The 16,244-nt window shown below is 38.4% G+C and overlaps 2 protein-coding genes across 8 annotated transcripts in view; one reads left to right on the forward strand and one right to left on the reverse strand.

Moving 5' to 3' along the window:
• P2ry12 (purinergic receptor P2Y12) overlaps positions 1–13,038 on the reverse strand; it is a 46,054-nt gene extending 33,016 nt beyond the window's left edge. The window contains exon 1 of the mRNA XM_021653809.2: positions 12,864–13,038. The gene's annotated coding sequence lies outside the window, so the exon portion shown is untranslated. The remainder of the gene's footprint in view (positions 1–12,863) is intronic.
• The window catches only part of Med12l (mediator complex subunit 12L), a 314,509-nt gene that overhangs the window by 258,606 nt on the left and 39,659 nt on the right, over positions 1–16,244 (forward strand). For all 7 annotated transcript variants that reach the window (XM_060378349.1, XM_060378355.1, XM_060378351.1 and 4 more), the window contains 11 exons: positions 1,647–1,846; positions 5,160–5,348; positions 5,701–5,775; positions 5,894–6,084; positions 6,903–7,064; positions 8,298–8,409; positions 10,894–10,983; positions 11,980–12,089; positions 12,295–12,430; positions 13,247–13,408; positions 15,072–15,434. In XM_060378349.1, coding sequence (XP_060234332.1) covers positions 1,647–1,846; positions 5,160–5,348; positions 5,701–5,775; positions 5,894–6,084; positions 6,903–7,064; positions 8,298–8,409; positions 10,894–10,983; positions 11,980–12,089; positions 12,295–12,430; positions 13,247–13,408; positions 15,072–15,434 — 1,790 coding nt within the window. The remainder of the gene's footprint in view (positions 1–1,646; positions 1,847–5,159; positions 5,349–5,700; positions 5,776–5,893; positions 6,085–6,902; positions 7,065–8,297; positions 8,410–10,893; positions 10,984–11,979; positions 12,090–12,294; positions 12,431–13,246; positions 13,409–15,071; positions 15,435–16,244) is intronic.

Consider the following 16,244-nt stretch of genomic DNA (forward strand, 5'->3'; position numbering starts at 1 on the left):
ATCAGTGAAGCTTTAGACAAATTCTCAGATTCACGTAGCATATTCAGTTTGTTTTGTTCATACAATTGTAGAAGTTTCAAGCATAGTCATGCAGACTTCTGCCTCCTAATATCCAAAGTAAATGGAGATGTACAGGTGCATCTGAGAAAGGTGTTTATTTTTGCTCTTACAGAGGTTTTATCTACTTCATTGGCCCTAACCAATTTTCTCCCAATTGCTGTATATCAAAGTATATGTTAAGACAGGAAAATAAGACTATTATAGTAAACTTTGTTCCTAATTTACACAGTACTTTATATCATTCAAGGGAAGAGAATACATACTCCTGTTATTTTTGAAAAGCTCTACCGAATCAAATAAGCTCCCATGGGTAAAGCCACTAGTGTTTATATTTTAAAATACATGATGAATATTTGATAATACATTGGTACATTGAAATGCATTGCTTATGTTTTTGTATAGTTGTTCTGCTTTATTGTGTTGTGGTGGCGGTGGTAATTGTGCTGGGTATAGGACCTAAGGCCTCATTCATGATAGGCAAGTCCTCTGCCATTGAGTGACAACCTCAGCCACTCTGCTTCTAAGATTTTTGAGAGTAGATATTAATTACGATATTTTGTTTACTTTTCCTCCCCAGCAAGGAGTTTTTGCTTTCTTTATTTTTTCAACAGAGTTTTAATTAATTTTGGAGAGGGGTGTCATTGTTTTTTGTATCGCTCTGGGCTTGTTTTTTGTTCTGCAAGACCCTCCCTAAACTCAACTGCTGATTTCAGGAAACTTTCTTGTCAAGCTTGTCTTGATTTCTTTAGGTAAGCAGGCTAAAAAGTTCGACAGCTCTACCGCCTTCTGGCAGTTTCACCTCCAAATTATTTCTCTCACTTAAATTTTATTTTTCTTTCATGGATAGAGATATTTATTTCATCCAAGTATACCCTGTTGAGTGTTTTTGGCCCCCCCTAGGGGGCAAATGCCTTCCTAAACTTTGCCTCAGTCACCATGGTACCAGAGACTGGCCAGGTTAACACCTCCAAACTGTATGCTAGCAAGGACGTGGAAGGCACAGGCTGTGTGCAGAGAGCTCTGCTGTCCAGAGCCTCCTTAGTATGCATTGCCCTTTTCCATCCCCAGGGAAATAAATCTCTCTTGTCAAGAAGTTGATAGTAAGGTGGGCTAAGGCAAAACTTTTCTCTTGACCTATGGATAGAAAATAAGGCATTATAAGAGAAGAAATGGAAAAGGGACTCCTAGAAGGGTGAGTAACATTTTCTTCCTTGTCTCTAACTCAGATAAACTTGAGCGCAGTCATGCCTGAAATTTTGGTAAAATCAATGTGTTTTGATTATTAAATGTCTCTCAAGGCTTGCCAAAGAATATTAATCCCTATAAATCAAAAGAAGGAATGAGTTTGACTTTGACTTTTCTCCATCTCCAACTGTTTTGTTTTGGGGTTTTGTTGTTGTTGTTGTTTTGTTTTTTTCCATGTATCTCTTAATCCATTCTTTCTGTTGCTGAACAACTGGCTATGCCAAAATAATACCATTCACATCTTTACACCTAGCCCTTAAACCTAGCCTAATTTACCTGTTATATTTTGGGGGCAATATTTTGAACTCCTGTGATTTTGCTTTTATGATTCTGTTATACAGGAGATGCCAAAATTGGCAGTAACAATGTCAACACTTTAAAGAATGATGATTTCAGCATGAGAGGTTTACGGCGTGATGGGAATGCTGAGGATGCCTGGCCCACCTCGCAGAATTCAAAATCCTATGGGAAAAATATTTCCGTAGAAACTGCCAATCTAAGAGAATATGCTAGATACGTTCTGAGGACTATCTGCCAGCAGGTACTCGTTTGATTTCAAATGGCTTCTATGTTGACTATGTGCCTGTTCTTTGGGTGGCAACTGTCTGCTACTTTTTCTTTATTCTTGTATTTAGATGGTTCTTTTCTTTTCTTTATAACTTTATTTTGAAGTAATTTAAGGTTTGTTAAAGAGTGCAATAATGAAGACTTCTACTATATCCTTTATATAGATTCACTAATTTTGGACATTTTATAATTTTTCTTAACAGCTGGAAGTAGATGGTTTAGTTTATTGTGCTTTAGTTATGCATACTTAAATTTTCATTTCTTGTCATAACCAAAATTTAGTTAATAAAATCATAACTTTTACCCTTGGTGCAGTAATTTCTTTTCATCTGTAGGGAACTTTCTGATTTATTCTAGAGCTGTTAGATTTGTATAAGGTTCTGGAGATTACTTTCAGATCATTGGAGGGGAGTGTTCAGAGGGAAAACTGTATTATTCCAGGTAGACACTTCTGATTGCACACAACACTCATTTGTCCTGTTGGTGATGCTAGGTTTGAGGCATCAATAGATTGAGAATTGTTCCACTATACTTTTAGTATTTTTTTCTTTTTCAGGTAACAAGTAATCATATTTGAGATGCAAATGCTCTGATCCTCATTGCACACCCCATTCCTCCTAAGCATCCACTGTAATTCTTGTCTAAACCAGTCTTGACTGTAATGATTGCAAAATGTTGAGGTTCTCCTCCAAGTTCCTCTAGAGTGTCGGTTTATGTGATACAAAGACCTTACACTTCTGATGTGGTTGTTCTTTGTTGTTGTTGTTTTAATCTGTGAATTATAATTTATTGGTCATAGTTTCTTTAATGTCCAGCTCGTTTGGAGCTCGCATATTGTGGATCTCTTCATCTTACCTCTTGTGATATTTGGAATATTTCTATCCTTTTTAAAAAACTATTGCCTTACTTTACCCATCTCCCACTCTCTTTGCCTCACAGTTACAATCTGCCATTCTTCTAAGGAGTAGAAGAATGTTAAAGAGTCTGGTGCTCAGAAAGCAGAGCTTGAGCATTGAGAGATAGTGGGGTAAAGTGCGTACCATGTAGGCATAAAGCCTAGAACTCAGATACCTATAACCTATGTATGTACTGGGTGGCTGCGGCAGCTTACCTATAATCCCCAAACCTAGGAAATGGGGATAACAAGATAACTAGGATAACTTAGCCAGGTAGAGTAACTGAATAGTTGAGGTCTAGGTTCAACTACGAGATGCTTTCTTAGTACATAAGGTGAACAGTGATCAAAGACGATAGCTGACATCAGCCTCTGGCTTCTACACACATTTACACATGGGAATTACCCACCCTATACAGTGTGCATACACAGAGACATACACACACTCACACTCACATACATTCATGAACACATGCAGGCACACACAAACACAGACTAATAAAGAAAACAAGATATTGGGTTGTATATGCTCACTGCTTTAGGGCATCATTACCCCTAAGCTCTCCAAGCCTAGAGAGCTTGTGTGTGTGTATGTGTGTGTGTGGTTATGAATTCATGTTGATAATTATGGTTCTGTTCTAATCTTTTCCTTTACCATTTCATATTAGTGTGACATTCTTGCAAGATAAAAACCTTGTTCTCTGAAGAGCACCTAACGTAGTTTCAGAGTTGTTATACACATACCAGTAGAAAAAAAGGCCTCCTAAGAGAGCTTAAGATTGGTTTGCAGTTTCATTTCTCTGACAGGTTTAAGATAAATGTATTCAAACATTATTTAGAGAAATAGAGAAAAGGAAAAAGAAAGGAAAATGTTTTGTAATTGTCTCATTTAGAGTGAACATGTTCTGTCTTTAATATTAGAGTCCCCTTTATTTGCTTTTGTTTGTACTTGGTTTGGTTCTCCCCACCCCAACTAATGTCTACAGCATAACATATATCCGAAAGCCGACGCTCAGACAAAAGCATGCACAGTAACTCATCCCCGCCCGTCATCTTTGCTCTGTCTGGTGCTGCTCAACAACCAGCTTCAGTGTTTTCTGATTATCTCTCCATACTTTCAAAAACAGATTCTTTTATAAAGTATCAAATACTGTGTGTTTTACAGTTTATGTTAGACACGTGGTTATTTAGGTTTGCTCTGACTGTGGGAAGTTTAACTGCTCCACAGTTACTGATGGCAGTCTGTACCACTCCCCAGCTATGAGCACACAGGGGCATCACTGTTCATGGTTCTGGATGCCTGGAGCTAGGTGGAACTAGCCATGTGTAGTGCCCCAAAAGGGTCTGCTCCAACTCCTATGGGAGGCTTCTGGCCTACCTTTCAGTGCCAGTATCCAAACAAACAAACAAAACGACAACAAAAACCCATAAATCATTTAGTCAGAAAATAAATAATGTAAAAACCCAGAATAGCAACGCATGGGTGTCTGGGTATTTTTGTCTGAGTTTGATTTAATGTCGCTAAAATGGAGCATGGAATTATCTGAGTCCCCAGTGACGTCAATGAATAATCTGTGCTGAGCGACTGATACAGTGGTACAAGAGACTTTATTTGAAATTGAACGCTGATGATGACATTTCCTTGATTCCATTTAATAAAAGACAAAAATGGTAAAGAAAAATGCTAGTGTCAAAAGAAAAATAACCTTCTAAATACTTATATACTATTCTACGTGTTTAGCAGAATATGTCCCATAAAAATGATAAAAATTATGTTTAGATAAAAATTGTTGTTGTATATTAAGTAAAAACAAATAATCAAAACACCTCATTACAAAATAGTACCTTAGAGTAAGTCCTTATTAAATAAAATCCCCAAATTTGACTCCCTCTCCCATGTGCTCAAATGTTTTTTGCTTTATTTCAAGCCCCTTCTCTCATTTGTATTTTTAAGATGTCAGAATGTTAGAATTCTGTTTTGAAACTTTTCCCATTAGCTGGCGATGTAGCCTATTTGATAGAGTGCTTACTGAGCATGCAGGGAGCTCTGGTAGGAAGAGATGGCATTAAATTTAGGCTTGCCATCCCAGTGCTGGACAGAGCACAAGAATCAGAGAATCACTACTTCAGTGTTGTTTTTGACCTTATAATGACTTGGAGACCATCCCGCGATACTGAGACCGTGTCTCAAAACAAACAAAAACAAACCAAAGACAAAAGAATCAAAATATACATACATGCAAACCTTTTTCCCCCTATTTTTCCTTTAATTTGTTTTCGTGATTGTCTTTACCAGCCTGATAATCATTTTAATCTGAAAACTGAGAATGTAATCATTAGTCAGGTAGACTAGAATCAGGGTTTGCCCATCTAACTGCTGGCTTGTTTTTAGGAATGGGTAGGAGAACACTGCTTAAAGGAACCGGAACGATTATGTACAGACAAAGAGCTCATATTGGACCCTGTGCTTTCAAACATGCAAGCACAGAAATTATTGCAGCTGATCTGCTACCCTCACGGCATCAAAGAGTGTACAGAGGGGGACAACCTGCAAAGACAGCACATTAAGCGCATTCTGCAGGTAAGCGGCACATGCCAGAGGCTTGGTTTAGGTCTTTCATCACAGTGTACTTGTAGGGAGAACTACTTTGTTGCTGCTGTTTCTTATTCTTGAATTCAATTCTGACTTTTGTTCCATTCTACAATTTTCTTTATTGTTGTATCGCCACAGTGGACTAGGCTGTAGATGTAGTCAGTAGCTAACAGCATATAATTATAAGTATTGGTATTTACTTGAGACATAAGCTTCATGATGAATCAATCTTAAACCTATGTGATTGGAAGGCTTAATTCATGCCAGTTCTTTTGCTGGGTATGAATATTACTGCAAAGCTCTGTTATTATATGCTTATTATTCTTTGCATTTTCTCCAGAATCTTGAACAGTGGACGTTGAGACAGTCCTGGCTAGAGCTTCAGCTAATGATCAAACAGTGCTTGAAAGACCCTGTGAGTATATACTGAAAGCACATATATGAATGAAGTCAAAAAAAGAAAAAATTCATTGATGTCTGAGAATCAAGTAGTAAGTACATAGATGAGCTAGCTTTGTTTTTCCTGACTCTAGAGCTCTGGTTCTGTGGCCGAAATGAACAATTTACTGGACAATATTGCAAAGGCAACAATAGAAGTGTTCCAGCAATCTGCAGACCTAAATAATAATGCCTCCAATTCTGGCATGAGCCTCTTCAACCCAAATGGTATTGGAAGTGTTGATACAAGTAGCACAAGACAGAATGGAATAAAGACATTTTTAAGGTATTAGTTTATAGTTTTGTTGGACTACCATTAATATTTCATATGCCACAATAACCCTCATTAGCGTGATGCATTTTTTCATTAAGCTTCAGGAAATGTGAAGAAAATGATCACTTATAAGGGGCAGTTTTTGTTTTTAAACAAGTTAAGGGGAAAAGATTGGGTAAGTGGTATCTTAAAATGTTAGGTATTTTGTCGTAGGTCTGGATACCTCAGAGCCACAGAGAAACTGAAGTTTGAATCATAGTATCACTGCCTCTGAATCATTCATTCAATATGAAGCACTCTCTGTCTCTTTTAACAGTTTTGTACAAATATAGTAGTTTGCATTCATAACAGAACTTGGTATGCTTATGAAATCATAAAGTAATCCTTTTCATCATGAAAATCCTTTTCATCAGATGATTTGCATATCATCATTTTGGTAAAAGAGTGCAAATAGTAAGCTTCAGGGTTTAAAAATCGGTTATTTTTTAGCTTGAACACAATAGCATTGCATATTATGACCGTGACTGAAAAGTATAATGTTCATAGTGAGAAAAGTGGTTAGTGATCGGAGAGCACCCAAGAGAGTCACTAAAAACAGCCTAGTATGCAAAATACCTTCCTACAGCAGCACCTTCTATTCGTTAAAGGATGTGGGTAGACAGTGTAGGCACATGTCTGGTCTTAGGCGAAAGGAGAAAGTACAGACATGAAGTGGTGACGTTAGAGGTCTGTCTCACACATCAGTGGCTTACTGCTGGGTTTCTTTCTGTGTTGGCTGTGAGAGCAGAGACAGCTGCTTTCTCAGGTGTAACGCCTATTTCTGATTTTAGTTCCTCTGAACGCAGGGGTGTGTGGCTGGTGGCCCCCCTCATCGCCAGGCTACCAACCTCTGTTCAGGGAAGAGTGCTGAAAGCTGCCGGGGAAGAGCTGGAGAAGGGACAGCACCTGGGTTCATCTTCAAAGAAGGAAAGAGATAGGCAGAAACAGAAAAGGTATGCTGGCAGACAGATGCCTTCCATCTAGGCCAGATGCAGAGAAAGCCTAGCATGCTGCACCACAGTCCCACTGCAGCCAGAGACCACAGGGTCGGGGCTGTTAGTGGAAGAGGAAACTCTCTGTTAAGCCAGACTTTGGCCATGTACTAATGTTTAGTGCGCCAATTCCCATACCTGCCTGTGTTCTAAATCGCTGCAAAGCTGTTGACACAGGCTCGCTCTTACTTCTGACCTACTGCACTTTGAAATAATTACTGATTTCCTAAAATGTAGGAACCTTGTTCTGGACTCTTGATTAAAACTAGTCATGACAACTGCCCAAACTGTTTTTTCCCCCCATTTATTGTATGTCCAAGAAAAGCTTTCCAATAATTACTTTTGAAAATAGATCATATTATTGAGGATGAATATTCGCACTATAAATTTAATATTCAAGAAGTTTTAAAGAGAAAAGTCATAATTTATTCATTCTCTAAAAATTTAAAGACAGTTTCTTTGCCTGTTAACACTGCCACCATTAACTACCTGTTCTTTGTTGGCTACCTATGAAATCCAGCTCCATAGAGTTACTCTTTAGAAAAATTTTTCTTTATATTGTATCAGTCAGTTTATCAATTGTTCTCTAATGGAAGATACTTCATTAACATGAAAAATGTAAATAGAATTTTTGCCCCTTTTCCAGTGGAGGCCTTGAGCTGTGTCTCAGCCTGGCACTAGCTGTTTCCCACAAGAACCTCACCTTTGGAGGCCCCAGACCTTGTGCCCACTCCTATCTTTACCAAGACTATGCTGCTGGCCTTTGAGAAATATACAGCAAAGAACCATCTGGCCTCCAAAATAGTCAAGCCATACACAGAGGTCTGCTTCCTAAAGAAGAGTTTTGTCAGAACCTCTTGATTTTTTTTTTATTCTGTACATATGTTTATATTTTTTGTCATATATATAGTTAAACTTTTTCCTGGTAATTTAAAGTGGGTTTATCACATATACTGTAGATTTCTGTTCCTTTGGGAATACTTTCCATAGCAATAAATAGAGCATTATCATTCACAAGCTTTCCCAGTGGTTTTTAATCTTGGTCCTGGTGGTTTACCGTGCCTCCTCCCCCCCCCCCCCCGTCCTTTATCTAGTAGTAAGTAAACAAGGACAGTGAGTCTACTGGAAAGACCAGTTGTTGTAGCAGGGGCAAACCATTCTTCCTAACTAGATCTGTTAATACTTTCTTTGTAGTATGTCTCTTTTGAGTCAGCAACCTTTCCTCTCCTTGGTCCTTACCTGCCTTAAGGGGCAAGATGAACAACGGGAAGGCCTCCTCACATCTCTGCAGAATCAAGTTAATCAGGTAAAATGCAGTCCGATCCTAAGCCACGCCACTATCTTTCTGATGGTTTTTGTTATTTTCCTTTCAAACATGAGATTAGACAAATGTGTCTATCATTGAGATATTAGGAAACACAATCCATGTCCAGTTCTGTCTAGCATCATGGGCACCATAGGGCCAAGGACTTTAATATTAATTATGAATTGACAGATTTATAAAGACTATAAAAGTAAGTTGTTGCATATTGCTTATCAGCTACCTTGCTGATAAGTGTCACACCTGACTGGAAACCAGAGGAGCAGATTAAAATTAGAAAGCATGGAGTCAAGGAAAGTTGTTAGACTGGTTTGTGTGAGATGGATTATCCCGACATGAAACCAGGCCCTCCCTGTGGTGTCAAATAAAATTTGATGACATGTGCAAGGACATTCGGCTTACTCAGTTTTCTTTGTCATCACACCCAATGCATTTGACAGGTCTTTTGTCTGTGCAGGTTCCAGAGTAAGCCATTTAAATATAAAGCACTCGTGATTCTCATCATCCCTACACTACAAACTCCAGAGCTGGACTAGCAGAAGCCTGCCTGTCTGCCTGTGCATTTGCTGTCTCTTCTGCCCAGTTTCCCTTTCACGCAAGCCTCACTGGGCTGGGCCCGCCTTCTAGTTTAGGTGCACCTGTGTACTTCCTTCTTTTGTTGGCTGGGTCCCCCTCAGCTGCTAGGCAGACCTGCTCCCTTCCTCTCTGCAGGTCTTTGTTACCTTGCCTTCTTAGTAAGGCTGTGGTCAGCCTCTGTAATATTATGTTACAGTATATAATATATATAATATGTAATTAGGTAAGATTCTTTTCTGCTATCATTCTCTGTCCCTTTGCCCTCATTATAGTCCTATCTGTTTCACGTTTTCTTCCTCTCTCTCTCTCTCTCTCTCTCTCTCTCTCTCTTTCCTTAGTGTTAGGAATTGAACCTAGGACTTTATGCATGCATGATAAATTTTCTGCCACTGAGTCTGACGCTAGTCCTTTTTTAGCTTGTTGTTTGGAGATAAAATCTTGCCCAGCTGGCACTCCTCTCTCTCAGTAGCCCGAGTGAACCTGGCACTTCCAATTTTTCAGTTTCCTCTTCCTTGCCAGCAAAGGTAACAGGGGAGTTAGACCAGGCTGAGCTCTTAGTCCTTTTATGTCATCTCTGGGGTGTGTGTGTGTGTGTGTGTGTGTGTGTGTGTGTGTGTGTGTTTAACTGCTTTGTCACATTAGAACCTGGTATCGTTCCTATATGCAATTTGGGACGTGGTCTCTATACATAGCATACATACGTCTAGCTCCGCTGTTGGTAGTTGTTAACTTGTACATATCATTCACCGTCACAAACTGTGTGGGGATAGGGGAGAGGATGCAGGTCCATGGGTCCCCTGCACGCAAGTTGAAGTTAGAGGAAACCCCTTGCTCCTGGTTTTTTCTTTCCTTTTCACTTGAGATGTTGTTTGCTTTTGCTACATTTGGCCTGTGAGTGTCCGGCCACCCTCTGCCTCCCATCATGCTGTCAGGGTGCTGGGGTTACAGGTGCTACTACCCTGTCTGTCTATAAACAGTATTCCAGTTCAGGTCCTCAGACTCGTCTGTCAACCTTTTTACCTGCTGAGTCATCTTCCCAGCCACGCGCACACTTTTTTTTTTCTTTTTAGCTCATTCAAGATGATTTTTGTTAGCTACTGTTATTTGTGGTTGAGTTTTACTTGTTGGCCCTTCTCATCTGGCCCTGGGGTGTGGCTTCCTGGCTTGTCTCTCCTTAGTAAACCCTTCCCAGTGCTATATGTGAGGAAATGAAGAAGCAGCCTGTTCTATAAATTTGGTTGATCCTGGTCTAAGTGGCTAGATTTTCCAAAACAGTATATATGTTCTTTTTAGGAAAGATTATTCAAAAGAGAGCAAGTAACAAGTCCAGTAAGATGTCAAAAATAATACATTTGCTAGGTTTCATAGTATGTCCCTAGAAGTACAACATGACACCAGTGAAAAATAGAATTCTGTCTTTTCAATATTTATATTTATAGTATCAAGTTAATAATGTTTAATTTTATGGTCCTTTAAAGGATTTTCCAAAAAAATATAAAATGTGCACATGCATTTATATTATGTGTATTTATACATAATATATTAGCTATCTTATATTATATAATCTTATAACATAGATCAGATTATATTATTATATAAAATCTGTTTTATATTATGTAATCTTAATATTATATATTATAACATAATATATAATATGTAATTAGGTAAGATTCTCTTCTCCTAGCTACCCAGGCAAATAAATTATAAAATAGCTAGGATTTTGTCTGTCTGGAAGAATAGGAAAATAAAAAAAAATAAAAATTTTAACTTTCTTTGTTAATGTTAAGTTGGTTTTAGCTGTCACTATAAAGCTTAATTTTCAACACATAAATATCGTCATAACAAAGAACAAATAAATTTTTGTTAATTTTTTTATCTTGTTCCCGATCTTAGATTTTAAGTAACTGGAGGGAAGAAAGATACCAAGATGACACGAAGGCCCGCCAGATGATGCACGAGGCTTTGCAACTTCGCCTCAATCTGGTACGGACTGTGGCTGGTGTTTCTGGCACCTTGATCAATGTGTAAATAATACCAGCTTTCAACTTCTGTGGGCAGAATCTGCATGGCAAAGTGAAGCCTTCCTCTTTCTATCTCTGCACCTACTTCCTTTTCTCTTAAACCTTCTGTTTCCTCTGCTGGGGCCTTCCTGTCTGGGTTGAGTTCTAGACTGTGGTCTTTTAAGCACCAATGTGTTTTCCACTGAGTCTCCATTCAGCAGCTCTCTCTCCTTTTAGTCAGTGCTAAGAGGAGGTCTGAGAAGCCTTTACTTTGATAATTTTAGCTTTTAGTGTATTTTATTTCAAAACCACAAAAATCCATCAACCCTTAGTTTTTCCCAGAGAGACGTCCCATCAAATTGATTGGAAAAAGACAAATTTCACAAGAATGTTTTGTAGACATCTAAAAGTTCTCAACACTTTTTGTATTCCTTTGAATTTTCTCTTCCTGTCGGACAAACCCCAAATGAAATCTGCTTGCCTGGCTTTTGGTGACCTGACCTCCTCACAGGATCTGGCAGACAGGTTGCACCACCTTCTGCCTGTCATTCCTTTTGTGCTAAGGAGCATTTCTGATGGTGTTATAATGGCAGGCTTAGATGCATAACAATCCAGTATCACAAATTTTCCGGTAATGAAACAGAGTTTTGATGCTATTCGGGTTTAATTTTTCCGCAGTTAGGTCTAACACCGAGTACCATGGGAGATTGATAAGAAAAGAAAGCTAATTTTATGAGTGCCCACACACAAACATCACTCCTTTTGTTAAGTTTTGAATGGCTATGCTACATTGAAAGAACCAAAATAGTGATTACCACATAGCTGAATGAGATGGGCTGTAGGGTAATCCATAATGTGCTTATCAAGAACCAGTTCTTAACATCTCTTTTGTTTTAACAAGTCAACGTTTGGGCACATAGTAAGAGGGGCAGTGCTTTCTGCTAGAGACACTAATTCTTTGTTGTCTTTTGTATGCTAGGTAGGAGGAATGTTTGACACGGTGCAGCGGAGCACCCAAGGGACAACGGACTGGGCGCTCCTCCTACTCCAGATAATTACTTCAGGAACCGTTGACATGCACACTAACAAGTAGGTTGTGACCGTTGTTTTATTGTTTTATACTTTTTTTTTGGTGCATGAATGCATGATATAAGTTTTGATATACTGACAGTAAATTCTGCCACTTAAACTCAGCGCTTTCAGTAGAAATGCTTAGATAATTATGTATATTCTGTTTGTTTGTTTGTTTGTTTGTTAAAAATAAAATAGCTTTTTTTTTTCCCTTTTCTCTCAGTGAATTATTCACAACAGTTCTTGACATGCTGGGTGTTTTAATCAATGGGACCTTGGCTTCTGACCTATCAAATGCTTCCCCTGGGGGATCTGAGGAGAACAAACGTGCATACATGAATTTAGTAAAGAAACTGAAAGTAAGCTTGCGATCAGCTTCTACTCTGAATTCAAGTTGTCTATGGGTGATTGTCTGATTTCCTGCTCATTAATTCACACGTCTAGTTGAGTCAACATAATGGGATTATTTGTTGTCTAACCTAGACTATGAACCCTTCAAGGTTACACGTATGTTATCTGAAAGATTTTCCTCTAAAAATATATACTCATAAAACATTTAATTTTTAAGTAATTTAGAAATGGCTTATCAGATATAGAACCAAAACTCTGGTGTCAGACTTCCCTCAAACTCATGCTTGGATTTGCACATGCAAGTGGAAGAAATTATGAGCATTTGCATTGAATTTTTAAGTCTAACTCACTTGATAACCCACTAAGTCCTTGAAACAAACGGCAAATAAACATCACAAATACATAATCCGAAGACTTTACAATAAGATAACTGGTGGTTACCTTGCAGTCTCACCCCGGATACGAGAAAGTGTCGTGCTGCAGCTCCTGCTGTGTGACTGCAAATAACACTGTGGTTTTGTCATTTCAGCATTCAGATATTTCTCCGTAAACAAGACTGCCTTTGTGTGTCCTCTATTCTCTACTTGAATAGAAGAAATGAAACATTTCAGCAGTCTTATTTGCAGCTGTTCCATAGACTTTGCTGAGGGATAAGGATGTACTAGCTCTAAAAAAAGGAAATGTGTCATTGGGGAACTTCCTTCTCATTAACTTTTACATTCATTGTAGAGTCAGAATATTTTTTTTTTTTTTTTTTTTTTTTTTTTTTTTTTTTTTTTGCTTCACTTCTCTCTTGGCTTGTATGATTTTTCTCTTTCTTCTAGAAAGAACTAGGAGACAAGCGGTCAGAAAGCATTGATAAAGTTCGACAGTTGCTGCCTTTGCCAAAGCAGACATGCGATGTCATCACTTGTGAACCCATGGGTTCTTTGATCGACACAAAGGGAAACAAAATTGCTGGATTTGACTCCATTGATAAAAAACAGGCAAGAGTAAATGTTTTTCTTTTCTCATATATAAATATATCTAGTTATAGAAACCAAGTGACTTACCTCCTTTGAGGATATACAAAACATCTTAATTTAATTTCTTAGCTTTCAAGAATACTATATTTCTGTCATCTAAGCAGAATAGCTGCTGGCATCATAAAGAAGCTATATCTTTAGAGATCTTCATTTAAAATGCTTATCTGGACCTAAGTAAATTTCTGGAATCTACCAAAAGGGTTAGATAAAAGCTTAGTATAAAAAATAAGAGTAAAAACCAGTTTTGATTTTACTTCAGGGCAGGAAACAGTATGTTTTTGTAGGAAATTCTATATTGATAAGTATTTTCAAATACTAAGTAATCTATATTAAGTAAAACTTCTAGTCGTTACAATACTACCTCTTCTCAAGGAAGTGATATTAGGTGGACATTTATTTCATATAAGACACTTTAGAAAGTTCTTTAAGATAGCAGAGTGATCAGTTATTCTTTCAAAGAACACTGGCTAACCACTGTCATCTGCAGCAACAGAGATGGGAGCTATACACACTTTCAGATGCAAAGGGATTTGTGCGTCATGGTCCAGAGAGGATCAGGAGAACTGAGGTGGTGGAGAGCCAGTTAAGTCAAGCAAGGGAGAGGTAGTCAGAACAGGGTTTTGAAGGATTAAGAGTTACACAGAAAAGTATATAGCAGGTGGGTAAAGTTTAAATAAAGGCAAGAAAGAAGGTGACCCATGGGGGAAAACAGTGCCACCAGAATTCAGAGATAACATTAATGTCATAGCAGTGTGGCCATGGAAAGGGAAAAGGCCAGTAGACACAGTCAGGGTGACTTGGCCTTTCTAGCAGTAGACATTCAGAATCCGGTTAGATGTGAGTTGTGTTCAGGAAAATGCTTTCATCACATGACAGCAGGGAGTGATGACATTACTGGTGGTATTAGAAGAGCCACTCTTAAAGAGGAAGACAGACGAGGTATGCTCACATCCAGGGTGTGTGAGAGGAAGGTACTTTGGCTCTTTTAGAGGAGAAATGTCTTTGAATTGGGAAAGTTACTAAGAAATGTCACCAATTAATGCTACAAATAAAAGGGTTCTATTTTTCAGAAACAGAATTGAATTCCTTACCTGGAACCAGTAAAAATTCAAAAGAGTTTGTGTTGTACCTGTTTCTGTAATTAAGTTCTTTCATAACATTTTATTCGGAGAATGCCACATTAGGTACATGAAAGTCTACATAGTAAGTCCATGTAGGTTGGATTGAAGTGAATGTGAGTCCAGTCAGAGACAGAGACAGACTATATATTGACTTTTAAATTTTGTATCATCTTAAAAACAATAGGGTCCTGAGATGGTTATAATTTAGTATTATAAGGGCAACTTACAGGACACTTGAGAAATTATGTTTTCTACAGCAAACTGAATGAAAATGTCATTTTATAGAAAAATATTCTACTACCTTTTGTTGCCTCAAGGGTATCAGGAGGTACAAAGAACTGGAGAACCGAACTCCCGTAGTTCTGAACTCCAGTTCATGTGACTTAACTGAGTATTCCTGTCTGCTGAGTTCTTAAACTCATTCCAACCACATGCTTGCAAGCTTGTCCTGTGTGTTGGGAACAGGCCAAACTGTGTTGTCACAAAACATTCTTTTCCTACAGGGTCTCCAGGTCTCTACAAAGCAGAAAGTGTCCCCATGGGACCTGTTTGAGGGTCAGAAGAACCCGGCTCCTCTGTCCTGGGCCTGGTTCGGCACTGTCCGAGTGGACCGGAAGGTGATAAAGTATGAGGAACAGCACCACTTTCTTCTGTACCACACACATACCATGCCCAAGCCCCGAAGCTACTACCTCGAGCCACTGCCCCTGCCTCCTGAGGAGGAAGAGGAAGAGCCCACATCTCCAGTTTCTCAGGAACCAGAAAGGAAATCAGCTGAGCTGTCAGATCAAGGGAAAATTACAGCTGATGAGGAAAAGAAGACAAAGGGAAGGAAGCGTAAGACAAAATCAAGCTCACGCACTGATGTGAGTGAGGGTGTAAGGGAAAGTTTGGGCCCTTAGCATCTAGGACGGGATTTACCTGGAGTCAAACTGTACTCCTAGAAACCTTATTAAGAACGCTATCATCTCTTTATACAGATTTCCCTGACAAGTTTCTTCAATAATAAATGAAATGTCACACCATGACTTCTCATGGGTAACAGATTTAAAGTTTTTGATTTTCCATACTCCACCTGTAATAACTATTTAACTTTAAACTTCAGTAGTGATTAATATTGAGTTAATAAGCCTCATAATTCCCCTGGGTTTGAAATTTTAATTTTTCAGAGTGGATTTTACACAGTCCACTCTCTTAAACACTTATTACTAGGTGTGCTTAAATACCTTATTTTGAATGATTGATATTTGTGGTGAATTAACATTAAAAAGTTCCTTCTACTTTTCTCTGAAAGACTTTGCATTTGGTTTACCCAGCAGAGTAGTTTGAGATATTTTTCTTCTACATTGTATTTTCTACCTGCTGAGTAGTCTTTAACATATTTTTAGGTCCTATAAAAGACAAAATAAACTTAGTTTAAAATCATCTCACATTTTCCCCTCCCTTTTCCATATACCTATTAGATGATAATTGAAAAATTATTTTATAGGATAGGAGATGTATTTTATAGGCTAGGAGATGCGCTTCTTCCTAGATGATAGCTCATCCTGGGTGCTTAGTACACCTTTAAAGATGGGTGCTGTCACTTTCAGATGCCACTTGAATACCAGTCTCTCTCCCAAACCTGGGAGCCCCCCGCCCACCAAGCTACATGGGTGAGGGCTGTTTTTTTTTTT

This window comes from Meriones unguiculatus, chromosome 2 (genome assembly GCF_030254825.1).
Source record: "Meriones unguiculatus strain TT.TT164.6M chromosome 2, Bangor_MerUng_6.1, whole genome shotgun sequence".
NCBI lineage: Eukaryota > Metazoa > Chordata > Mammalia > Rodentia > Muridae > Meriones > Meriones unguiculatus.